This window comes from Amblyomma mixtum, chromosome 6 (genome assembly GCF_055824585.1).
Source record: "Amblyomma mixtum isolate Tamu chromosome 6, ASM5582458v1, whole genome shotgun sequence".
In the NCBI taxonomy this organism is placed as follows: domain Eukaryota; kingdom Metazoa; phylum Arthropoda; class Arachnida; order Ixodida; family Ixodidae; genus Amblyomma; species Amblyomma mixtum.
In genome coordinates this window covers 79,180,749-79,207,529 of record NC_143017.1, presented here as the reverse complement: position 1 = coordinate 79,207,529, position 26,781 = coordinate 79,180,749, and the positions used below count along the sequence as shown (strand labels likewise).

The 26,781-nt window shown below is 48.6% G+C and overlaps 1 protein-coding gene across 1 annotated transcript; it reads left to right on the top strand.

The window, feature by feature from the left end:
• Nucleotides 1-1,905: 1,905 nt before the first annotated feature.
• LOC149339484 (atypical protein kinase C-like) lies at nt 1,906-24,980 on the top strand. The gene is made up of 13 exons (XM_089550927.1): nt 1,906-1,962; nt 2,687-2,884; nt 9,825-10,109; nt 11,455-11,616; nt 13,816-13,913; nt 15,992-16,125; nt 16,665-16,750; nt 18,192-18,267; nt 20,662-20,727; nt 21,527-21,655; nt 23,880-23,959; nt 24,192-24,286; nt 24,876-24,980. The coding sequence occupies exons 1-13, from the start codon at nt 1,906-1,908 to the stop codon at nt 24,925-24,927; spliced, it is 1,518 nt and encodes a 505-aa protein (XP_089407053.1). The 3' UTR covers nt 24,928-24,980.
• Nucleotides 24,981-26,781: the final 1,801 nt, after the last annotated feature.

Genomic DNA, 26,781 nt, shown 5'->3' with positions numbered 1-26,781 from the left:
CCAATAGCAATCTCTGAACTAGTGTACGCAGGATCGATGCGACGGAAGAGGGTGCGAGCATGAAAAAGTTTACGAAAAGGGCTCGGCAACTTGGCTCAGATGTTCATGACAGCACATTGCAGTCATTGAGCGAGTTGATGTACTCTACTCTGAAGGTGCTTCAGAACACCTTTAATGTTACTGCGTATTAAGCTGCTTGTGTTGAGACCTGTGCTATGCGCTTCCGCAGCTTTTTATTGTGTCGTTGACGCTGCCACCGTTTGATTAAACTGATTATGCCTTCCCAGGGGTGTAAGAGCTGAGAGTCGATTTGAGGGGCTTGAGCTCTAGTTTTTAAACGTTTGGCGTTGTATTTTAGTGCGTCTTGGAATTGGTTAATCCATAAGAGTGGTGAGTTGGCTTATTGGTCGGAGGCCACTGACACTGCCAAAAAAAAACTTTTTTTTTTCGCTTTTAATGGCGCCGCGCGGTCCCTGAGGAGCGGCACATGCTCATGGCCTTGGAGGAAAAATCTTTTTTTCCCCATGGCAGCGTGGTCGCTGAGCAGATTATGAGCTGCTGTCAGCGGAGTGCCTCACCTTGTAGGCTACATATTCTAAAGAACCGACTTTCCGTATGAGTTACACGGCAGCTTCTTCTGAAATAACGCATGAATCACCTGTATTCAGTTGTTTTAACCCCTATACCGATCAAGTATAATGAAACCATCAAAGCGATTCTTGCTGCAACGTCCTTTTCGGAGGTCATTACATATTGTGACCATTACAGAAGTAGCTTTATACGTTACCACGATTGGAGTGTACACGTGCTTCAAAGACTACCGTCATGGTGGTGGCCATGCCAATGCTACTTCTCGGTGTCAGAGAACCTAACGGCGCCTCTAAAAGCAATTATTTTAATGCGAAACCATTTCTAGTCTATGTCGGTGGGGTCGTGTCCCCAAAACGTTCCCACAAAGCGTGTCCACAAAGCGTGTCCACAAAGCGTGTCCACAAAGCGTGTCCACAAAGCGTGTCCACAAAGCGTGTCCACAAAACGTGTCCACAAATCGTGTCCACAAAACGTGTCCACAAAACGTGTCCACAAAACGTGTCTACAAAACGTGTCTACAAAACGTGTCCTCAAAACTTGTCCGCAGCAGTTGTGACGTTCCCACAAGGGGTAGCATCAAACGAATGGCTGTGATCGATAGAGGATGGTGTGAGGATGTAGCGCAAAAAGCTGTCACTAAAACGATTAGGTAGTTAATTACAGCCAGTAATTAGTCAAAATGTCTAAACTGAATGCCGAAATAGCGCGGACGGCAAGCAATAGCAGCAAAGCAGAAATTTGGGCGAGTTGGTACGTATTCATATTGTTCACAGCGCAACAAGAACGGGAAAAAACGAAAGACGGAAGAGTAACAGCGCTTGTTTGTATTACTCTTCCGTCTTTCGTTTTTTCCCGTTCTTGTTGCGCTGTGAACAATATCATGAATAAGCAATAGCAGGGAATTGTACAAAATGCGTGAAAAAAATAAAAGTTCGAAATAGATTGAAACGTCTTTGGTGAATTAAATCCAAAGTAATCGATTAAAAACAATTCGTTGATTTGGAGTAATTAGTTAATTAGCTAGAAGCAAAAGCATTGCAGGGTTGAATGGTTTGAACGTGTATATAGTAAGTGGACGGAAAAGCAATTGAGGCGTCGAATTTGAGAAACAAATTGGTTAATCATCGAACGATAAACTTAAAAAATCGGTAAATGATTGATTGATAATTAACCAGATGACCGATAAATAATCAATCGATAATTAATCATTTGACCGATGATTATCCAGGTCATCGATAATTGATCGACTGATTGATGATTAATCTATTTATTTATAATTAATCAGTTCATCGATAATTGATCAACGCGGTTATCATGACGTCAGGTGACGTCACTGTGACGCCAGAGGAGAACGCCCGCCGCGGTGTCTCGGTGAGCCGCCGCACCAACGCAGTTGCCATGCAGACGGATGATGTCATACACGCCTTCATGGAATATGGCCACCATGACGTCAGAGGAAAAAAGGGGAAAAGAGAATCAAAGAGAGTCAAAGAGGAGCGACGAGTGCCGAGGAGGCGTCAATGCTTACGCATTCCTCCGATGCGGGTACCCGCAGTGATCTTTAGAATTTAGTCCAATTGCCTTTTAGTTGTGGATAAGCAAATAGGCTATTATTTTTGCTTCACAATTTTCGCTAGATAATGTACCTTTCAATTCGATAAATTCAAGTCACAACCCTTAAGGCAGAAGTTGCGCGTGCACCTGCTCCCTATATATGACCATTTGAATATTCGCGGCTCGCTATCGCTGTAGGCGCTATGGGGACGAGACGCAGAGGCCAACTTCATCAAACCATTGCTCTCAGTAAAAATTCATTGTCTCATTCTGGCCATGATGGAATTTGTCTAGCAGTGAAAGCCGCATTTATCAACGTGAAAATCAGAATTATCTTAGTCAGTCGATCCAAATGCGTGACGTCCTTGCTGGAAAGGACCGGTTGCCATCGTTATTGAAGGGTTGGCGGTGTGACCTAGCCTTTTTTTTAGTTTATAAAAGCTACGTTTCCGGTGAGAATGATCTCTGGGCACCCTATTGATAGAGGTCAACTTTATTTGTCCCGTTAAAACCTTCCCCTCTGTTATGTCTTGCGGCGCAGCCACAACAGAGGCCCGGGGCTCACGAGGCTTCCGTCTTCGAGACGCTGTCGACGCCCTTCTCCCTGTCGGAGTCCCTCCGACCGGCCCAGGCCTACTCGCTCAACCAGCGTCGCTGGGTCGACACCTCCAGCGTGCACTCGTCCACCATGGTCGTGAGGCGGGCAAACGAGTCACCCGATTCGCCGCAGTTCCTGCACGTAAGCCCACAACCCAAGCGGTCTTCACTCCTTGCACTAAAGTGGCTGTTTGGGCTTGTTGGTCAGTGATCATGGTTAAAGAATGCAGCGCGAAAAGACAAGGACAAACGAAGAAGTGGACAGCGCCAGTCCTGTCCACTTCTTCGTGCTTTCGTATTTTTTGCTTTTCGCTTCCCGTTAACAGTGACTTTGTGGCTTGCGTTGGCGAGTTAATTTCCAAAGCACACGCTAAAATAAGGATACCGCGTCCACCGCGCACGACTTTGAAGGTATCGAAGGCTTTGAAGCAAGGATACTATTATGATGAAAAGATATGCCAACACAGAGACCTTCTTCCGCGTCGCCATGATGCATCTCCCGGCCAACTGGCTCACGTGGAGGGCATAAAACACACACTCTACGCAGACGATATTACACAATCTGCACCACCTAGGGGAGCCTTGGAGAAATGGAGGACCACCTTCATGAGGCCACCTCCATAGTCGATGCATAAGCTGCCGAGTGGTCTCCAATGTGCTCCTGCAAAATAAGAGCTTCTACATGTCACGCAAATCACAAGGACAGCACGTCTCTACACATCTCTCTGTCGGGCGATCCCATCAAAGAAGTGGCTGAAGTCCGGATCCTGGGTCTGTTCATCAATAACAGCTTAGGCCGGACTTTACTATAGCAAAATTCAAGCGCGTAGGTGGTGGTGGTGAAAACTTTTAATTGTTGAAATAGAGTTTGGGAGCCACAGAGTGGCCCCGCTACATGGTCGGCGTCCCTAGTCCGGGACACCGCATGACAATGCCCCGTCTCTCGCCCGTTTCACCAGAGCCCTTTGGGACTCAAGCGAGGAGCAGTTGAGAAGGGCAGTCTCCCATGCCTCTCTGGAAGGGGTAGGGGAAGGGGGGAGGTGGGGATTTTGAGTACATGCCCACACCATGTGGAAGATATCACAGGTCTTCCCGCAGTGCGGGCATCGCCCATCCGTGTTTGGATCGTAATGCTTTAAGATTGCAGGACAGAGTAGAGTACCTGTCTGCAGGCGCCTTAAAGTTTGCTCCTCCGTCTTACTCAGCCCCTTTGCAGGGGCCGGGAAAAGACGGTGGATGTCGCTATAATGCGTTATAATTTCCCTGAATCGCAGCAGCGGCTGGTTAGTCACCGAGCCAGAAGAGCTGGGATGAGGAGCCCGGTGAATAAGGGCTCGGGCAGCCGCGTCAGCGGCCTCATTACCTCGTAAGCCCTGGTGGCCAGGAGCCAAAATGATTCTTTTGGGTGCTGGATCAGTGGCAGTCCGTCTTAGAATACAAGCAGCTAAGGGGGAGATCTCCACTGCCAAGTAATGATCACATGCTTTTCGGGAGTCCGTAATGATGATTCTCGAATTGGCGTGGGCGGCAGCAAGCGCTATCGCTACTTCCTCGGCTCGCATTGAATTCGGGGCTCGAAAAGAGAGTCCATCAACGTGCATTTCCTGGTGAACGACAGCGGCCGTGTAAAATCCCGTGGGCGATGGCCCTGCTACGTCTACATAATATACACCGGGTCGGGAGCCGTGTTGTCTCTCAAGAGCCCGAGCCCGCGCTTGTCGCCTGTTTTCGTGCATGTCGGTGTCCATGTTACGGGGGAGCGGGGAGACCCAGAGCATATGGCGCCACAGTACTGGGATACGCTCCGCCTCCTCTGGAGTGCAGTCGTTCCACCACGCTTCCAACAAGCGTGGTGGTTTGCGGCACAGGGACGCGCTACGGCTCGCCCATACCTTCGTGACCAGCCTGATCCTCTTCGCCGTGCCGCCGTACCTTCGCACTGCCGAACAGGAAGGCGAGTGCATTGACGCCATCACAGGAAGGCGACAAAGTGAGCACTGGACCTCCCGGTGGCTGCCTCCAACGCCATACTGAAGGCGTTTCAAGAGTTCCGGGAAGCCCACCTCGTGAATCAATATATGCGGCTCCTAGGCGCCGCCTGCTAGACCGCTTGCCCAGGTGGTCGAAACTTCCGGAGCCCTTCTCTACGGCGTCTCTCATAGCCTGAGGCGCTTTGGGACGTTAAACCCCAATAAACCAAACCAAACCAAACCAAACCAACACACATGCATACTTGAGGGGACGGATAACATCCCGGAGCTGTGGCGCAATATGCTCTGGGTCGCTCCTCTCCCGCGTAACATGGACACGACTTCACACGAATGCAGACGATAAGCGCGGGTACCCCTGCGCTATAAAAACCCGCAATCGTCTTCTACTGCGCAGATGCCGAAACACCTCCGTGAGAGCATGTCGCCCGAGCAGCGCGAGGTGTACCTGGGCCTGCAGCAGGAGCCATCGGCATTCGCCTCTCGCCAGTTCGTGATCCCGCGCGAGAAGATGAACGACCCCGAGGTGCGCGAGTCACTGCGCGCCTACGTCCAGTCCATCATCGAGGATGCAGCCGGATGCGCCGAGGTGCTCAAGAGCTGCGCCCGCACCGAGTCCCAGTCGCTGCCGCCCCGCACGCTCCACAAGTGGGAGACCAAGGCCACCAAGAGCGGCGTGCGTCGGCCTAGCAGCGTAGTGTTCCTTGTCCTGTGGTGAAACCCAGCGTACTGAAAACGGCTGTAGCTTCACTCTCTCGCCCAAATGACAGCGCTGGCTTGTGCCTGTCCCAATTTTAGGCCAAGTGAGCCAATACGATGCTTGAGAACAATGAATGTTCATATACCACCCGCGTCCGGCATCGCGATTGCAGAATATAGGCGAAAGCAAACAGCAAGCATGTTTTAGCATAACAATAATAGCTTAGCACCATAGCGTGAATATATAATGAATCAGCATTGGAACTATGTTGCTGGGTGAGTTGAATGACATTTAGATTCTTAGAAAGGCAGCGCCGGTGGACGACGGGCAAGGACGAAATTTCCCACAACTTCGCTGGTCAGCGCAGTTATGTCCATTCCTTGTCCTTGTCCGCCATCCGCCAAAGTTGCCGCCGTTCTAAGAATCAGCGCTGGGCTTCATGCGCACGCGCAGTAGGCAGACATCGACGCCTCTGCGCATGCGTGTTTGATAAAGGGTCGCATAGAGGATGAATTTTGAGGTTATTTGATGAGAAAAAAAATAGCTGCGGTCGTCAGTGCTGTCCTGTGGTCTTTTCATCGCATGATTCGTTTTCAGTGCTCTGGTTTTCACCACGCGGCAGTACTTTCTAGGCCAATGTCCACTCGTCCCTGCCCTCCTATCATTCGCGTTTTCTGAACGAAGCACCCCAGATGGAAACGAAGCCTGCTTGCGTATTCTGTAATGGCTCGAAAAATTCATGACCTGCTTGCACGCAGAAAACTGCTTAGAAGGAAAGGCTGTGCAGTGATCAGTTGGAATGTTGGGCGTGCGTGTTTGCATATTTGAAGTTATGAGGAAAGCAAAAGGCGCTGTAAAACACTCGCTTTTGAGGGACTTGAACTGGGCGGTGAAAAATGGTCTTGTCGGCGACTGAGCCAGAGTACCGGGGTCCGAACACTGTTGCGGCGGCAGCTTTTCGGTGTGGTGGTGGCTCAGTGGTTAAGGCGCTCCTCTACTGAGCCGGAGTGCCCGGGTTCGAACCCGACCCGGCGACCGCGTTTCGATGGAGCTGAAAAGCAAAAGGCGGCCGTGTGCTGTGCCGTGTCAGTGCACGTTAAAAATCCCCAGGTGGTCTAAATTATTCCGGAGACCTCCACTACGGCACCACTTTCTTCTTTCACTCCCTTCTTTATCCCTTCCTTTGCAGCACGGTTCGGGTGGCCACCCATATGTGTGAGACAATTACTGCGTTATTTAATTTCCTCAAAACCAATTTTCAATTTCAATATTTTCGGAACGTAAAAGGCGCCCGTGTGATCTCTACGTGGTCGAGGGCTCCGGAAAAATTTCGGTTGGTTGGTTGGTTTATGGGGTTTAACGTCAGTGCACGTTAAAGAACCCCAGGTGGTCGAAATTTCCGGAGCCCTCCACTACGGCATCTCTCATAGCCTTAGTCGCTTTGGGACGTTAAACCCCATAAACCAACCAACCAACCGAAATTTTTCCGGAGCCCTCTACTGTATAGCACCTCTTTCACCTCTTACTCCCTCCTCCCCCACACGGCGCAGCTGAGGTGTCCACTCATAAATGAGACAGTTACTGCATCTTTTGTTTTCTAAGAACAAGTAATTTTTTTCTTGAAATCAAAAAGGATAAATAACCGTCTCATTTCTCGACGGGCACCTGAACGGTGGCGGGAGAGAAGGGACGAAGGTGGGAGTGGAGGCAAATGTGCCGCAGTGGAGGGCTCCATAATAATTCAGACCACATGCACTGACATCGCACAGCAAACGGGCGCCTTTTGCGTTTCGCCAACTAAGAAACGCGCTCTACGCGGCCGGGTGCACCCTAGTACTACGCCTCAGTAGGCAAATTAGCGGTTTTTGAGGAAAGCAGGTGAAGCAGTAACTGTCTTACTTCTCGCTGAACTTCTCAACCACGCCGTGAGTGAAGGCAGGAAGGTGGGTGCGAAATAGAGGCAGAGGTGCCGCAGTGGAGGGCTCTGGAATAATTTCGACCACACGGGGATCCACATGGGGATGTTTAACGTGCACTGACATCGCACGGCACACGGGCGCCTTTTGCGTTTCGTCTCCATCGAAACCCGGCCTCCGCGGCCGGGTTCGAGCTCCGGCTCAGTAGCCGAGAGCTCTAACCACTGATCCACCGTGACAGATGCGCAGTCAAGGTAGTGAAGTGGAATGGTTGGTTGGTTTATGGGGTTTAACGTCCCAAAGCGACTAAGGCTATGAGAGACGCCGTAGTGGAGGGCTCCGGAAATTTCGACCACCTGGGGTTCTTTAACGTGCACTGACATCGCACAGTACACGGGCCTCTAGAATTTCTCCTCCAAAGAAATTCCAGCCGACGCGGCCGGGATCGAACCCGCGTCTTTTGGGTCAGCAGCCGAGCACCATAGCCACTGAGCCACCGCGGCGGCTGAAGTGGAATGGGGCAAGGGAAAAAGTATATGTGCATACTATGCACAGCTGCGTTCAACCCACCTGCGGTAACATTGGGATCCGCAAGTGAATTATTACTGCGACAGCGAGCTGCTGTTTCATGCACCAAGCGCATTTCAGTAAGCATGCTTGGCGGTTAGAGCCTGTGTGTAGAAAAATCGCAGCTGCTTACGACTAAAGCTGGTTCGACTTTCGTGACTGAATTTCGCGCCGCAAGTTGTCCAGTCAGTTGTCGAAGACCTCAGTTGCACGAAACGATTAAAAAAGGGTGCTTATCTAAAGGGCACAACGAATGACCATAGTTAGCCAGTTCACGAATTGATTGACATCAAGAATAAAGGTAAGATGATTGAGTCAATTTAAGAGGGGTAAAATGGGTGTTTTGTGCCCAGAGAAACGTGCAGCACGGACGTGCCGCTGTGAGACATCAAACCACTCGTACCACACGCCTCTAAAGCAAACTGGCATGGTCACTACAGAGAAGCCTGCTCAATTTGTTCGCCATGCGTGCACTGCGCATCGAAGCGTCACCTTAGGCGTCATAACGATACGGAGCAACAACAGGCGCATATTACATTTTAAGCTTATTGCGATCCGCAACCACGAGCCGCGGTGGCTCAGTGGTTATGGAAATTGGCTGCCGTCCCGAAAGACGCGGCTTCGATGCCGGTCGCGGCCGTCGCATTTCGATGGAGGCGAAATGCTAGAGACCCCTGTTCTGTGCGGTGTCAGTGCACTTTAAAGAACCCTAGGGGGTCGAAGTTATTCGAAGCCCTCCACTACGGCGTCCCTCAGCCTGAGTTAAGCCCATCTTGCGTGGTACAAGTTTTCTTCTCTCCATGTTGACGAGACATTTAAGGTCTTGGTTTAGGTTGCCCGCCGCTATGGTTCAGTGCTTAAAGCGTTCGGCTACCCAGCTGATGGGCCCGGGCGCAATCTTGGCCGCGGCAGCCGTTGAGGCCACATTTGAATGGAGGGCGTGCAGAAGTCGCCTGTGGGCTGTGTTATGCCAGTGCACGTTAAAGATTCTCTGATGGTCAGAATTATTCCTGACGCATCCACTACGGTACCTCTTTCTCTTTCTTCCTTCACTCCCTCCATCGCTGCCCTCGCGGCGAGGTTGAGGATTCCGCAGAGAAGTGAGACAAATACGTAGTTTTTCTCTTCCTAATTTTCTTTTCGTTTGAGGTGGCCACCCGGAGTGCCCGCCGTGGTAGCTTAGTGTTTACGGCACTCGACTGCTCTGGCCGAGTACGCTGGATAAAGTCCTGGTGTCTCAGTCGTAGTGAAATGCAACAGGTGCCTCTACGGTGTGCGGCTTCAGTACACCTTAAAGAACCCTACGTGATGAAAATTATTTCAGAGCTCTCCACTACAGCGCCCCTCTTCTCCTCTTACAGGGAACGTGCAAAAGGCGCCCGTGTGCTTTGCGATGTCAGCGCACATTAAGGAAATGGTGCATTAACTGTCTCGCATCTCAATGGACACCCGAACCGAACCGGGCTAAAGATCCCCAGGAGGTCGAAATTATTCCAGAGCCCTCCACTACGGCAGCTCTCTCTTTCTTCTTTCCCTTCTGCGAGCTGAAATCCGTCTGGGACTGCGCATTCATGAGCCATCACTGTACTAGGCTCTCCTAAACGGTATGAAATAGAGCCCACGCTGTGAAACACTAAAGACGAGTGAAGTTCTAAACGCCTCGTGTCTGAAAAAAAACACTGAAATTCCTGCCTGAGCACGCCAGATCTTGTCCTAAAGCGAGTAGAGAGTTTGATTTATTGGGAATTAACACGAAGGGTTCTCATGTGCATTGAAAATGGCGCATGCGTGTTAAAGTTACTTGCCGGCCTGCCAACTAGTAAAACTATTTGATAGTCCAGCAACTGTCGTTTTCACTCCTTTCGTTTGTGATACGTTTTCAGCTTTTGTTACATTTGTGTGTAACCGCAGGGTGGACCCACTCAAGTGCTGCAGCTGCCCACGGTGAAGCTGGAGCGCATGCGTTCCAACGAGGAAATGGAGACCGACATGACGTTGGGCTCTCACATTCCCCGGCGCCCCCAGCCGTCCAGGATGCGCCTCATCTCAAAGCTTCTTCCGAACCTATCGCGGCGCAGCAGTCGAGGGGGCTCCGTGAGTCAAAGCGTGTACGACAAGGACGATGATCGCAGCCACACGAGCGCCAGGTCCCGACACTCCAGCTGGAAGACCCTGTCCTTCTTCTCGCAGATCGTGGTAAGCACGAACTTCCTTCCAACCCCACGCCCTCCCGAATCCACTGATGCCAGTCCATGGTAGCGAGAGGTCGCGCAGATGGGTCTTGACAATCAGAAAGGAATGAAAAGAGGAGAAAACCTCAGGGTGCTTGCCCATGCGATGACAAGTCCCCTTGTCGAAACGTTGGCAAGCGCCCTGAGGCTCTCCCCTCCCTTGTTCACTTTGTGACCACTCATGTCAAGCCATTCCTACCGCTGCACCCATTCGTCGCCCTATTGCCGTCTCTTGGGAGCAATGGCTGAGCTGCTTCACTGCGATGGCCGGTGTACCGCGCTGGCGACCTTTGGGTGATTGCCTCATGATTAACCAAAGTATTCGTGTGCTGACATCGAGTCACTTTCACCACCAATTTGAAGCTTCAATAAGTGGCATGCTTTAGCAAATTATAGACAGCATGTTGTCGTACCGCTGAGATACCATTTTCAGACGATGCCTGACCACTGTCACGACAAAATCCACTCAATAAGATAGGGATAGCGTGTGGAGAAGTGCGTTTTCACGTGAATCTTTGTCCTTGTCCAACCACAGTACATGGCCTGATACTCGTCCGAGCAGTCGACTTATGATGACGTGTGGTTTTGGTGGTTTAACGTACCAAAGCTACTCAAGCTATGAGGGACCTGGTAGTGAAAGGCTCCGGAAATTTCTACCACCTGGGGTTCTTTAACGTGCACTGACATCGCACACAACACGGGCCTCTACCATTTCGCGTCCATCGAAATACGACCGCCGCGGCCGGGATCGAACTCGCGTCTTTAGGGCCAGCAGCTGGGCGCTATAACAACGGGGCCACTGCGGTGGCTTTTTGATGACATATGATGATATGTATCACATATGAGCGTGTATATGGTTGTCTGAAGTACTCATATTCGGCTTGCTGTGTGCGTCCTATGGCCGCTTGATGACAACAAGCAATTTTCTGCCACGCTTTCTTGACAAAACTAGTTACTCGAAGATGGTTTTGTGGTTATTTTCCCACCCTTAGACCACCACAAGTCCGAAGTCTAGACCATGTCTTAACTAGCCGTCCGGAAGGCAAAGTGACTGTATATGCATGCAGACCTACCAGTGCAGGTACCTATTTGTTTTTATGCATGAAAAATGTGCCATCTGCGGATGAGGTAATCGGGAAGGCTGGGTGAAGAAGCTCTTTTCTGTGCTGATTATCTGTCGTTTGAACAAACGTAACGAGGCAACTTTGCTGGGAAGCTAAAGTGCTCTTATATTTCATGCTGCTCGAGTGGTTTCGTGCACCACGTTCCCGCGAACTTGGCAAACGCTGCTGTATCCCGCGCGCGCCCAGGAGAAGCCTCGGCTGGAGAGTTTGAGGGACTGGTCGTTTTCGAGGATCGTCGTCATCGACATCCTGCGCACGCGAAAGCAGGACCTAGTCGCCAGCGCCCGGCACACCTTTTCCGGAGAGTGGGCCATCCTGAAGATCGTCTGGAAGAGGCGCTTTAGATCGGTAATGTTGCCAGCGGTGCACCGTCTTCAGTATGTGAGAGCTGCCGGTGCTAAGCTTTACATTTCCACAACCATTATCAGTGGCTGCAGGTAGCGTATATTTACATTCGACGTCCTAACAGTCGAGCAAAAAGCTGCTTGCTAAGTCGGTGATGAGCACCTGAGCGGCGGGATGATTCTTTCTAGGTGGTTCAGGGACGAGTTCCTTCATGAAGATACCGAAATGTCGGCTTTCGTTGGAGAGTGACGATACTGGAAAGAAGCCAAGATGGAGCATTCCGCATGCTCTTTGTTGGCACAGTTTCTTTTTTAAGGGGGGGGGGGGGGGGGGGCGGCTATGGTACTGTAGCTGATACCATGAAGCAGTCAATTATGCTGCTGTGCTTTGAAAACTTCCAATCTTTGGCCTACGTGGCCCTTGACAACTGTTCTCCCCGCAACTCTCCCACGTGCAACGCGCGTCTGATCTTTTCTCACTTGCCTTTCTTTCTACTAAGCTATTTATCCTGTCTTGTTGTGCTGCCATTCGACAGGCCCGTGCCATTTCCTCTTCAATTACCTAAGCCTTTTTAAAGCGTTGACACGTATCACTGCTATTCTGGAGGTCGTTCATGGGATGCTGCGTCACATGCAATTTGTATTACAAAAGCCATTTAAGCTCTTGTCTGTAGCTTGTTCTTCCTAGCGATACATATGCGCATTTGTGAGAGACCCAGAAACATTTAAAAATTACGGAGGGAACTTAAGACTACTTACATTCTTTGAATGCAAAAGCATTTTCTCATCTTGAGCTCTGTTGCGAGGCTCATTAAAGAATATTTCCGTTCTAACGACACACCTACTCATTAGCATGCAGTCGGAAGGGAACGCACACAATCGGTTCACTTTTATTCGCGAAGTAGCAACGCGGTTTCGTGGCCTATGGGTTGAGTGCTCGCCTCGCAATCTGAATGTCCTTGTTTCAAGTCCCGCGCCTTAAAAGAAATTCTATTTTTCTTTGCTGATGACGTAACCGGGTTTCTGAACGCCACTTTATCTATTGGTTTACTGATGACGTCATGCGAGATCATCGTAACGTCACTGAGGCTTTCGGACCACAGCTGCTGGAAAACAACGCCGACGTCGCCGGATTTCGCTGCCGATGAGTCATATAATGATTTCGCATTAACATACCACAGCTAGATGAGCTACCGATTTGCTCATTTTTCACATAAAGCGTTTCTTTTGAGCATTACGTCATACACTGGCGATTCAAGTTCATAAAGAGTAAAATTGATTTCTGCCTGCCGAAGAAACATTGGGGGCTACAAGACACCTGTAGAGTCATCGGATTAATATGCAGGACGTGTGGCCTTTGAACACACACCAAAATTGAGCACTAAATTGCATAATTGGTTTAGTTTATATTGATTTAACGTCCCAATGCGACTCAGTCTATGAGGAACACTGTAGGGAAGGGCTCCGAAAATTTCGGCCGCCTGAGGTTTTTTAATGTGCACTGACGTCGCACAGTACACGGGCCTCTAGAATTTCGCCTCCATCGATAATCGACCGCCGCGGCCAGGATCAAACCCCCGCGTCTTTCGGGTCAGCACCCGAGTACCATAACCACTGAGCCACCGCGGCAGCCTGAGTTCTAAATTGCCAAAGGGCGTTTTTGCATTGGGCCTCCATCGAAATGGTATCGCCAGGGCCGAGTTCGGAATCGCAGTGTGCAGCCTCAGTATTAGAACATCATAACCCGTTTTTTTTTTTTTCGAATCAACTGGCCGAACTGACTCATAATGAGAGTTCATATCGGGCCCGTGCAAATAACGTTACAGTTAAGCCTTAATTTCTTATTGACCTTCCTGTACAGCGCGATCAACAAGCAAACGAACCCGACACGTTTGCTTATCCTGCGTAAAGTTTTGGGCCATTTTTGAGATTAACTTGTCCATCTTTGTTGCTGATGACGTGCGGATGGCTTTAATCTATATACATGTATTTAAATTGCTTTGGGACGTTAAACACGTATGAACAAACCATGTCGTTAAATTGCATCGCGGTTGTACTACCTGTTAGTTCTTTGCAGATTGCGCTCAATTCCTGTTCCTGCTAAGTCTTTCGCTGCTTTTTATTCTGCCCGACGCGCGCTTGACTGATGCTGACGCTTACAGAGCGATTGACATCCCGGTCCCTTTTTTCACTTGGCGCGCAGAAAAGGCGAGATGTTGCCAGAGAACGAAAAGCCTGGGAGGCGGTGTCCGACTGCCAGTTCATCGTGGGCCTCAAGTCGTTTTTCGCCACCTCTCTATGGTAAGATTTGCGGGGCGACCTACGTGAAGTTAGTAAAGGATTATTACGAATCACTATCACCCCCTTCGCTGTTCTGCGAACGGAGGTGTGAAGGAAACAGATCACCGCATAGCCCGTTCCTCCCCGCATCTTGCCTTCCGGAGCACTGGTTTTTAAACCCCCCTATAGAGGCTCAGATCACTTTCTCACGTTTTTTCGAGAAAAATAAGTCTGAGGTAGACTTCAAAGTGAAATTAGTGTTACCGATCGCGTGGAGCAAATAGGATCCTTTTTACAAAGATAGCTGCATTAGTTATTTGTACGTGGTAAGCGGCGTCGTAATATGTCGTAGGCGAAAACTTTCGCGTTCGCCGTTTCCTTAAATACAACGTTTCCAACGTAAGACAGAGCTATAGTGCGAAATTTCTGCGGAAGGGAGTGCTCGAGAGTACTTCCTCTTACATTTTTTCTGTGCCTGTCATATGCTTGCTCTCGCGCCCCGGATGTTTATGCAACTCACCGCCGATACGTGTCTCCAGCGACGCTGGGTGGCCGTGGCTTACGTGACTGTAGACTACCTAAGCCAGTCAAATATTGGTATGTGCGCCTCTGCGCTTTGAAGCTTGATTTTTGCAATGTGTTGGCTGTTGCCCCTTAAGTAGAGTAGGCGGAGCTTTGTTAACGATGACAACACTGTGACAGTACTGCCTAAACGTAGATGCTGAAGAAATGCCAGAGGACAGCCGTCAAGTGGCCAGCACATTGTCAGCATTAGATTAAACCTATTCTCTTCCAGAATAAGAGGAACAGGTCACGGCTGAGAAGGCGATTAGGTGAGGCGCTAGTTTGCATTGATGCAAGGTAAATGTAGGAATGTCCAGCCAGCTTGGAAAAGGAAGAATGAAAGGGAAGCGGAAAAAAAAGAGACCTGAAAAAGCAGCTATAACGGCTTCGACATACAGTTGGCCTCTACAAAAACGAGAAAACGAAGAAAGATTACCATTTTGCTGACCTGGGATACATTCGCCAACAAGCAAAGGGAAGTATGTTTTGCCTGTGTTTTTATGAAACCAAACTTGAAGAACACATCACGAGTTAGTTGGTTTTCCATCACACGAAAACAGCGCAAACTTCACGGAGGACGCAGAAAGGGGAGACGAGACACCAAACTGTTAACCACACTGCTAACTTCAGGAGGAAGGAACCATCATGGAATGAAGACGTGGTTCGTCACTGCATTATACTGCGCCACCTGTCTAAAGAGGGCAATGAACATACAAGCAGGGAGATCCTACTTAAGCTATCAAGCGGAGGCACTCTTCAGAACTACATCCGGAGCAGTTTTCTGGAGAGACAGTCGTCAATGAACAGTGCAATTAAGAATGACTGTTCAAGAAGACTGAAAGTAGAAAAGCTTGATGCACCCAAGTCGACAACTTGCTCACGCATAGCTGACGAGATGTGGATAAACTACAGTGCAACGACCAAAAAGACGATTTCGTTGACCAAATTGACATGGGCATAGTGAACGAATCACAGTAAGGTTGTACTGGCGAACTCCTTGCTTTGCTTTGTTATGAACCGGCTGTACACACCTTACAGAACTCCATTTACATAATTTTATACAAGAAGTCTGAATGGCTCCCAGTTATGGACGTCGCTCGTTTATGTAATGTAAAAAAATTGGACAGAGTGGGTTCAGATTAGCACGCCTAGTCACACAATGTAAGTGCTGTGAGAGAGCTCTATGGTGGGTTTTTGGATTACCAAATTTAGCACATTTGTGTCCCCGAGCTGATTACAAAAGGACGCAATTAGCAAGTCGAGCATATATCCATCTATTTCTCCGTCCGCAAAGCTTCCTTCATGACAGTCAAGAACTTTTAGTGGAGAGTTTCTTGAAGAAGGAATATATGTGAAAAATAACAAGTTGTCTGTAATTGTACATACATGTCTTGCTCAAATTCTTTGCCTCAATCTAGCGAAAAGCTGGAACAGCTGATGAGCTGCGCTCAAATTTCGCATTAGGAAGTAACGTAATTGTCGGCAATTTTTTTACTCTGTGCTAACCTATATGATTGTCACGTCTTGATCTGCAGTTACTGTTTCGTGGCGGAGTACTACGAGGGATGCACGCTCCAGGCTCTCCTCGAAGAAGGCGCGCTGCGGGATGACGTCATAGTAAATATCGTCGCCCAAATCACATACGCGCTCAAGTACATCCACGACAGAGGTGCGTCATTGTATCGTACTTGCCCAATAGGGCGAAATCTGCGCTAAACCATGTCGCATGTATTAGTCGTCCGACACAGGAAGGATTGAAACAATGCGTGCCCAGTTGATCTCACTTTTAAATGACCCGTTGTTTTTGTATTGCACACTATGCCCGTTTCACTCATCCTGGAATCAACTTGAAGCCGTTATTTTCTTTTGAGGGCAAATGACAGCACTGTTTGCAGGTGCTTGACCAAGCTAATGTGAGCCTGCATTGTGCTGAGATTCACGTGTGATAGTGTGCTCCTTTATCTCCTTCGTTGGGGGGCCTCTTGTTGCCGCCTAACACTTTCCGGCCCTTACCAAACCTCCTTGACTTTCCCTCCGCTAGCTTCGTCCTGTGCTACTCTTTCGGCGCTTTCGGAGCCAGTATCCAGTGTAGGCTTTACAACGGCTATACTTCCCTATTTACCATGCTGACATTTGAAATTCGACAGCTGTTTGTGAGGATAGAGAAGAATACTTCGTGGAAGCCTCCAGCTTTCTCTTGCTTCGCAGACATGATGTACCGCAACATCTCGCCGACGACGATCCTCATAGACATGAACGGCATCGCGCGGCTGTTCGACTTCGCGTTCTGCTCCGTGAGTATAGCAGCCTTCAGTGTTCACTAAGTTTTCTTCCTTGCAGAATTTTTGCACTCATCTCGGTGAACGGATAGTCATAGACATAACCTGAAACGACGAAGTGGCGGCCAAAAACTAGAGGTGGCTCCGTGTACCAAGGAGAACTCGTGACCTCACGTGACCTAAACATCAACTACATGTGACAGCCATCGTTAGGTTGATGAAACCAAAGCAGCATGAGGGAAAAATTCAGTTAAGAATTATTTAGTGGTCGTAGCCGAAATCCATGCGGTGAACCATGTATTCTGGTGTGTAACGCTTCACTTGAAAGAAGAAAACATGCAACTAAAGTTGGCCGTCTATGGTCCTTTTAGGCCGATCCACGCGACGGACCGGAGCGTGCATGGAAGGTCACATGACTAGTACATCGTCTGGCAGCATCTTGCATTCACATGACGAACCGCGAGAGCAGGTGATGGAGCGGTTGGACCGAAAAATTCTCGAAACTGCTGTCCTCGCGCGCTGCTCTCCTACACGTACCGCACCCACAACCGCACCAGACCAAAAGAAATTAGCGGTGTCGGCATGAGGACAATCACACCTATCTGCTGGCATAAAAGCGCCCACACCCCAGTGAGGAAAAAAAAAACGGGAATATCACTGTTCGCCGCACTCTAGGTTACTTGTTCTAGAAAATATAGCAGACCAGCGCCACAAACCGAGAGGGAAAAGCCGCTTTTAAGTGTGGCAACACTTCTCCCTTATTTACTTACCTTGTCATGGTGTTTTAGCGCGGTTGGTAGAAGAGAGAGAGAAAAATAACTGTATTATGAAGCAGCAATAAGATTCTAAGACATCTTACCCAGCGTCATCAAAGCCAATTTGTCCGTCAGCTAATCCGGGGCTAGCCGCCCGCCACGTTCGGAAAGAGGGGTACGGGTAACATTGCGTTTTCTCCTTCCCCGTTGCCGAAAACTGCAAAGGGGCAGGCGAAAGGAAATGTTTCATATTAGCATAGGTGGGGGGAGACAGTACAGGAAAGAACAAGCTGGAATGAGTAGTATATTTGTGTGGATGCGCCGAAGAATGCGTATGAGTGTTGATGAGAGATTCGTCACGAACAGCAAGGGTACGAAGAGATTTAATGTTGTCGTACTAGAAACTTCTTGTTTGGAAAGAACAGCCCTGCCCCACAATTGCGGATATGGCCATGGGATTACAGCCGCCCGGTTGTGAAGTTTTCGGGTGATCGGCTACGCACCACGTTATTGGCAGTTATCTCCGTGAAGCCATGAATGTGTACAAATATCGACTTCCCGTGATATGAACTTTCCTTTCATATAAATAGACACTACGCCATCACAAATTAGTTGGACGAGCAAGAGTCTTGTGTTTAGCATGCTCGATCGAATCCGCCGTCATTTTACGAGCAGTGTGGCTTGTTGCTATTTTCGCGCAGGAAGGCAAAACGTCGAGCAGCCGCATCGGCTCGATACCCTACATGGCGCCAGAAGTTCTAAGGATGGAAGTATACGGTAAGCGATCCAAAATTTGTTGCCATCATATTCTGAGCTTACGTGTCAACAAACTTGTCGACATCCGTTTGCAACTAAACTTTCCTCGCGTGTATAGGACCGTGTTCTTTTCATGCTCCGAATCAGTTCTCGGTAACCATGTGCAGAGACACCCAGAAAAGCAGTCCCTAGCCCTGGAAACACGGATAAACGCTTATAGCTTGCGCGGGTGCCATTACTTTTCTTCGTGGAGTGTTTTGCTTCTCTCAAGCTCGACAGATGAAAGCGCCTCTTGGCGGAGAAAGCGCTCTTTTTCACTAATCCTTAGTTTTACCGCAATTGCAAACGAAATTATTTCCGCTGAGCCACGTGGTGTTCGCTATTGGCGGCCGACTGATAGCACCAGCTGGTGGTGCCCTGAAAACTTGGGCATGTTAGCGCCACGCTGAACACTGCCTTTAAAATTAAACCGGGAGCGACCATGGAATAATAATAAAATAGAATAAGTGAAGGTCTCTCTGTAGAAGAGCTAACAACAAGCCAAGACCAGCTGATCTGAACTTTGTATGAAGGCACAGGGTCATGCAGTCATTTGGAGTGATTGAGACTGTTCGCGTTACAATTTTTAGATCGTATTTATTCAACACACACTGCAGATCATAAAAGGGATCTAGCGTTGTAACAGTCACATGGGTAAAAAAAAAAAGCGTAAAATGCTCGCAGCTCCGGCAGCGATCGCTCCGGCAGCGATCGGCCTAGGCGGTATCAGGCGCGGCCGTCGTGGTTCGCTACAAAAGAAATATTAGTGGAGCAGACAAATGTAGGGAAATGCACAGTCCGTTGCGATAAAAATCTGAAACATTTTCGCTAAGAAGGAAAAATCTGAAAATAAATGAAGCACCGTTTTGCGGAATGCTTGAATATCGTGTTAAAATGAGGGATATGTGTAATTCAAAATTTTTAGTCGCCATAAGTCCACTTCATTTTTAAGGTGTTTTTCTCTAACTAGGTTCGGTTAAAAGTCTCTACACAATAAATGAATATTCAATTATAGCTCTATTATATGTGAAATAATACGAAGCATTGTTTATTCCGCATGCCATAAACGACTGGAACGTGTTACCAGAAGGTGTGGTTTGCACCAAAACTGCATTTCATTTCCGATGTTCTACATCGGAATCTACATTGAGCACCTTCATCACCGTCAGCCTGACTGCGCCCTGTGCAGGACGGACGTCTCCCTTTGCTCTAGGTTTAAGCCTGTCCTGTGCAAGCTTCGCCCGCCCTTACTCCGCAAACTTCCTTATCTCATCTGCTCACCCAACTCTCTGTCACCCCCCTGCTATGTTTGCCTTCTCTTGGAATCCACTCTGTTAATTCTAAGGGACCATTGTTTTTTCCCCCTTTGCATTACATGTCACCCCCATGTGCAGTTCCTCTTTCTGATTTAAGCTCATTAACCCTTTAAAGCCCAGTGTCGCTAATTCGTGGCATACCGACTGCATATCCTGAGCCCATTTCTGCATGAAGCTAGCGTGCAAACTGATTTCAGTCTGTTCCCAATAAAAGCCAGCTTTCTGATCAAACCATTTGTTTTTTCCCCCTTTGCATTACTTGTCACACCCATGTGCAGTTCCTCTTTCTGATTTAAGCTCATTAACCCTTTAAAGCCCAGTGTCGCTAATTCGTGGCATACCGACTGCATATCCTGAGCCCATTTCTGCCTGAAGCTAGCGTGCAAACTGATTTCAATCTGTTCCCAATAAAAGCCAGCTTTCTGATCAAACCATTAGCTGCCATTGTGAGCTGATAGTGGTAAGGAAAAGCGGGCGTGAATATGCGAGTTCAGCAAGCGGTGAATGATTCGTGGTGTGTAATGCTTATTGAGAGTGTTGCGGGAATAAGAGAAAAAAAAAGAAAATAATTTGCTTGCCTCTGGCAATTTAAGATTGCCTGTGTCGAAACCAAACGCTTGAAATGCTTCTTCTTGCGAATAACAAGTTAATATTTGATTGGTCGGCATTTGGGCCACCGTGTGTCTGTCGTAGGAAATACATTCAAACTCATTCCGCTGGAGAATTTACGTGGTTCTCCTGTCGTGATCACTCGTGCATGAGTCACCATGACAATGTTGATCAAAACTCCCTGTCTTGCTTAGGAAGTGCTGATGATGGAAATTGCAGTGACAAAAGCCAACGCAGTCTGATTTTTCAAAAAAATCTATATAATTCAGTGGTCTTGCTGGTAGCAAAAACACAAACCACGTTTCACAGGATGGGCGCAGACTCCAACATGTTTACGAAAAGCGCGCCCCTTTCTTGCAACGCTGAATTTCGTTTCTTTGAAAACCACGGTGAGCCAGATAGTCCTGCAACGTGTTTTTTTATGACATTCTGAGCTTATTCTCCTCAATAGCAGAAGAGAACATCTCGAATAAAGAACAACTGACTGCCTCGAAGACGTTCCATTACCAAGAAACAGGTAGAGTTCGACTGCACTGCTATAGCTATATGGATTCTCGTTGTTACAAATGCAATGTGCACCCCTAATTAAGCAGAAAACTTTGCACAACAATCGTGGCAAGTAAAGATTTTCGAGTAGGTTTTGCGCACAACTCGTACTAGTTGCTCAAAGTGAATTAAATGGCCACTGTCACGAATTCGCGACATACCGGCTCCTCACCCAGTTGAAAATCCACCAGAATGTTTTGGTGTGTTCTGGTGTTAACACCAGGATTTCCTGGTGTGGCTGGTGTGGGCACCAGGCCAGCCTGGTGTGCACACCAGACCAGCCTGGTGGTGTCTGGTGTGCACACCAGACCAGCCTGGTGGTGCTGGTGTGCACACTAGACCGGTGTGGTGGTGTCTGGTGTGCACACTAGACCGGTGTGGTGTTGTCTGATGTGCACACCAGACCGGTGTGGTGTTGTCTGATGTGCACAAATTTGATAGCGCGTCTAATAACTGCAGTTATTAGACGCGCTATCAAATTTTTGATGTTTGATGTTTTGTGTGGCCAGATTAGCTTGCTTATGTAAAAGTTATGGTTAGTTCCTTTAATCCTTCACACTTTGGGCAATAAAGAATTAACTCGAGTTTATTCTCTAACAAATGATGCTTCCTGTCTTTTAGCCCTATCTCTTACCAATCTCCTCTCTGTGGCTCACTGAGCTGTCCTCAGTTTAATCTTGAGCCTTCTTGTTAGCCTGCAAGATTTAGCCCCGTTAATATGCATTAGCAACCTTTACGACCCGTGGCTGCTTCTCTGTGCACCTTTTCAGATCGCGCTTCCGACTACTGGTCGCTGGGTATCCTGGTGTACGTGCTGTATGTCCGCCACACGCCCATGTCCATCTACTCGGCAAAGACCAACCTCGACCACTGGGTCGACAGGGACTACATGTACCAGTGTGAGCTTAAGCGCAACACCCACAGCAGCAGTGGGCGTCTCGCCTATGACTTCGCCTGCGTTTCGACGCGCAGATGAAACACTAGCCGGCTTACCACGTTCACTGCGGCGTCGGTCACTGTTGGGTCACGTCTTGTATGCAGGCTGTGCGGCCACGAATACTGAGTAACGCGACGAAGCCGCTGCACAGCTCTGTATTTCAAAGAGCCTGCGAAAAGCGCTTATACGAGGTCCTGAGTGGCATCTACTGGCGGCGGCTTAAGAAAACTTGCTCTTGAGCTAGTTGGATTTGGTTCATTGTTGATCGAAAAAATTCGATAAAATTCCAATAAGGAAGGGTGTCCGGTAGGGAGATATGATCTCACCTATGCTATTCACTGCCTGTTTACAGGAGGTATTCCGGGGCCCGAAATGGGAACAGTTGTGGATAGGAGTTAATGGAGAATACCTAAGTAATCTGCGATTCGCTGATGACATTGCCTTGCTAAGTCAATGATCAATGAATTAGACAGGCAGAGCAGAACGGTGGGACTAAAAATTAACATGCAGAAAACCAAAGTAATGTTCAACAGTCTAGCAAGGGAACAGCAGTTCGCAGTTGGTAGCCAGGTGCTGAAAGTAGTAAGAGAATATGTCTATTTAGGGCAGGTAGTGACAGCTGATCCAGATCACGAGAGGGAAATAACGAAGAATAAAAATGGGGTGGAGCGCATATGGCAGGTTATCTCAGATCATGAATGGCAGTTTACCAACATCCCTCAAAAGAAAAGTATAGAACAGGTATCTTTTACCGGTACTCACCTATGGGGCAGAAACGTGGAGGCTAACAAAGATGGTTCAGCTTAAGTTAAGGACAACGCAGCGAGCTATGGAAAGAAAAATGGTAGGTGTAGCGTTAAGAGATCGGAAGCGGGCGGAGTGGGTGAGAGAACAAACGCGCGTTAATGATATCCTAGTTGAAATCAAGAGAAAGAAGTGGGCTTGGGCAGGGCATGTAATGCGAAGGCAAGATAACCGCTGGTCCTTAAGGGTAACGGAGTGGATTCCAAGGGAAGGCAAGCGTAGCAGGGGGCGGCGGAAAGTTAGGTGGGCGGATGAGATTAAGAAATTTGCGGGAATACGCTGGCCGCAACTGGCGAAGGACAGAGTTAATTGGAGAGACAAGGGAGAGAGGCCTTTGCCCTTGTTGAGACGCGGACTCTCAGTTGCCGTCGGGACGCGGGTCCGCTGTCGCCGACCAGCCAGAGCAATGAAGAGACGGGGGGGTTAAGGAGCAGCGTGGAAAAAAAGGCATATGTATTTACATATTTACAAGTAGCGAGAAGCACGATACATTGCACGATGTATCTCAACAGGAAAAAGACACAGACACAGGAGACGGGAGCCCTTAAATAGAGTCGCCACAGACTCCCGCCCCTTTTCATCCAGTCAGGAGCGTCCTGTTGGCTGATTGGCTGGCAAGGCTTGAACGCCAACCCGGGTAGCGTTCCCGTGGCTGTCCGGCCCGAACGCACAACGCGCTCCACGATGCCGACGCGCAGGCTCGGAGAGACGCCGGCTTGGACGCCGTCCTTGGGGAGCGTCTCTGTAGCTCACCGGCCGAACGCGCAACACTGGGAGCGTTCCGGTGTTAGAAATTCACGTTCACAACACCCTGCAGTGGACGTAGTTAGGCTGATGGTGATGATGATGATCGACAGTGGCTCAGTGGTTGGCCACGCCCCACGCAAACAAATTTTAAGGGCGGCTCACCGGTACGGCACGACACGCAGGAAACAGCTCCGAAAATCGCAGCCGCTGTCAACGTGTTTAAATGCGAGACGCGTGTGCTACGTGTTGATTATACTTCAGCATTGAAAGGCCAATGGTGAGTTCCTCGAGCCAGGTTTTACAGCAGTCCTTGAACAAGACTGGGTGCTCTAATGCGGCCTGACTCCTGAAAACTTTCATGTATGAGCATGAAATCCTTCAGAAAGCAGTATTTGTGCTCTGTCGCAGCGTACGAAAGATCAGATGATATTGGGAAGTTTGCGCCATTTAGAGCATGTGAGTGGACTAAATATATTTTCGTTTCGAAGCAATAATAGTCCCAACCTGCAACGAGAGTAGTTAAACACCCCTATTCGCGACGGCGTTTCGCCAGTCTGTGTAACGTTTCTGTCTCCTGAAAGCGCACAAACGTTTAAAATTCTCTTTAGCTGGTTTTTCTTTCCTTTGTCTCACAGATGCTGAAGTGGTCCCGATCGTTCTACCCAAGCACATGCCGCAGCATGCAAAAAGCCTGATATCTGGACTTCTGGTCGAGGTAATAGAGCTAAGCTGCACGCAACTGGGTTTAAATAACGATGTGAGTTAGGCGCAACAGATTAAGACGATGCTTCATAAACAACAGACGCTTTGCTAGAAGGACGACCAGTTACTCACATAGGAAATACTTAACTGCATAAAAAAGCTTGTAACGTTGCTCTACTATTCTAGTCTCAGCGAAGCCATTAGTCTGATGTATTTCACTCCAGAGCTCGGTCACCGTTTTTCAGAGACCTCGACTTCGGCTAGGCTGCCGTTCAACAGGCTTCTTCGAAATAATGAAGCATCCTTTCTTCCACAGGATCGACTGGGACGGTTTCAGCAAGTAAGCCATTCAATTCACTTAGCTTTTGCGTGAGGTACCAGATGAGTCAATGTGTTGTGCGAATAAGGAATGTTCTGTGGCTTGTGATCTCAACGAAGTGCTTAGTTTGTCAATCGAGGCCAAGTCACAGGGCAGGTTTTCTAGGGTATTTCATGTGTTTAAACATTAATGCACGTTAAATGAATTGAATGACTGTTAGTTATGAAGATTATGATTAAAAATGTGAGCTTATATCTGGTTGGCGTTGGCAAGTTTTTCGTGTCTGATGTACAGCCCCCGTCAAAAGTATACAGCCCAAGGGGTTTATGCATCCTAAGCGACCGTAATCTCTCGAACCATAAATGGCCTCGAGTCCTCAATCCTGCCAAGCTTTGAACTTCAAGAGATGCTAGGGAGCCCCTCTGAACAGTTTAGAAGCAAACCCCTTGGGCTGTTTACTTTTGACAGGGACTGTACATGCTGTTGTTTTACAAGCAAGTAGAATGATATCACGTTTTTTTTTTTTTTTTGCAGATGTAGTGAATGTAACGAAAAAATTGGCAAGAGGTACTAAATTCATAACATTGCATTCTCTTTCCCTTCTTCCCAGGATAAAAGGCGTTACGCCGCGAAATGTCCCCAGAGGGTATCAGTCACCCTGATGGTGTGCTCGCTACCACAAAGCAGCGGAAACAACCAAGCCGACACTCCAAATGAACTTCCTGTCGTGCATAAGCATTATCTCGCAAAACTAACGTCGGAGGTCTCGTACCGTGTTTGTTAATCTATACCACGCTATCTACTTCCAACAGAGTGGGTGTATCCATGGTATGGCGCACTTATTTCTGCCGCCTTCCCCAACGCTTCGGCCAAGCTATTTTAATCGGCGTCGTATTTTAAATGCGGGACAAATTGCCCACGAGCGTACGCAATAAAACAAGAAAATGCATGCAGCGTACAGAAGCCGCGTTTGTCTCCATGCCCCGGAAGTCAATTGTGCAGGGGGTATCACGCTTAGTGGGACCACTTGCAAGCATGGTACTGCGGCTTGCGCAGCGGAAACTGCGCCTCACGGCGCAGCTGGAGAGCTGACAGTGCCTGTGGCCGTTTACATTGTGTGCTTACGCTGTCCTGGTAAGAGAATGCGTCTACCTATGTCAGGTAGTCACTGCAGATCCGAATTTGTGAAATAACTAGAAGAATAAGAATTGGATGGAGTTCCTCTGGCAGGTTCTCCGAGATCATGAATGGCAGTTTACCCATATCCCCCAAGAGAACTTAACAGCTGTATCTTATCTGCACTCATATATGGGGCAGAAACGTGGAGGCTAACGAAAAGGTTCAGGTTAAGGACAACGCAGCGAGCTATGGAGACAAAAATGATAGGTGTAACGTTGAGACCGGAAGAGGGCAGAGTGGGTCAGGGATTAAAAGGGGGTTAATGACATCCTGGACAAAATCGAGAAGAAATGAGATTGGGGCAGGGCATGTGGCGCGACGGCAAGATAGTCGATGGTGCCTAAGGATTCCAAGGACTGGATTCCAAGGGATGGTCGGACGGGATTAAGAAGTCTGCGGGGATAGGGTTGCCGCAGCTGGCAGAGGATAGAGTTATTTGGAGAGATATGGGAGAGGCCTTTATCCTCCAGTGGGCGTTGTCGGGCTGGTCAGGATGGTGATGGTTACGCTGTATACAAAGAAACACAGCCTTGGCGGCGTAAACGTCCTTTCAACCTTCCGTCGTAGGCGTAACGCTTCGTGCTGGTTCCGCGGCTTCCGGGCGACTTGGACGCTCGGGTTATGCGCTGCCGCCGATAGCCCAAGGAATCAACGCTTCGTCGTCATCCGAAATCTTTCAACGTTCCCACTGCGCACTTCATTCACGTTGTCTCTCGACTCCTTTAGCGTGCACCCACCGGCTTGCCTTTCGGACAGCAAGTTTCAGTAAGATCGGCTTCAGGTATGCGGCCTCAGGTTGGGGAGATGTTTGCCTGAATACGCTGAGAACGTGAGCTGAAAGTGTTTCATACGTAAAACAATCCCATTACCAATTGCGCCGCATACGCCTAGATTTACGCGTAACGCATTATCTGCGGGGCTGTCTCATTTGCAATGCTTAACTATAAAGTATGACGTCAATTGGTACAGGTGGTGACGTAGAAGTAGTGCTAGCTGGGAATCCGGAGTTCCGGATTGGCTGCAGAAAAGAAGTACAGAGGGCAAAACACATGCCTAGAACAACCAAACTGTGTTCCGCAGCTTCCAAAGCCACTGCGACAAAGAAGGCAAAAATTATGATGCAATTCTATCAGTTTAACTGCATATGTTTGCATCCAGACCATTTTTAACCAAATCTTGTCGCTAGTTATCGCGTATTCAGACCGAAACACCCTCAGGACGTCTTCTAGACGTGCGTGTCGCCATCTGTACGTTACAGTAAACTAGAACATATATTATAGTCCACTGTAGAAGTACACCGCGTAGCTCCTAAAACAGAAAATATACACATTGTTCAA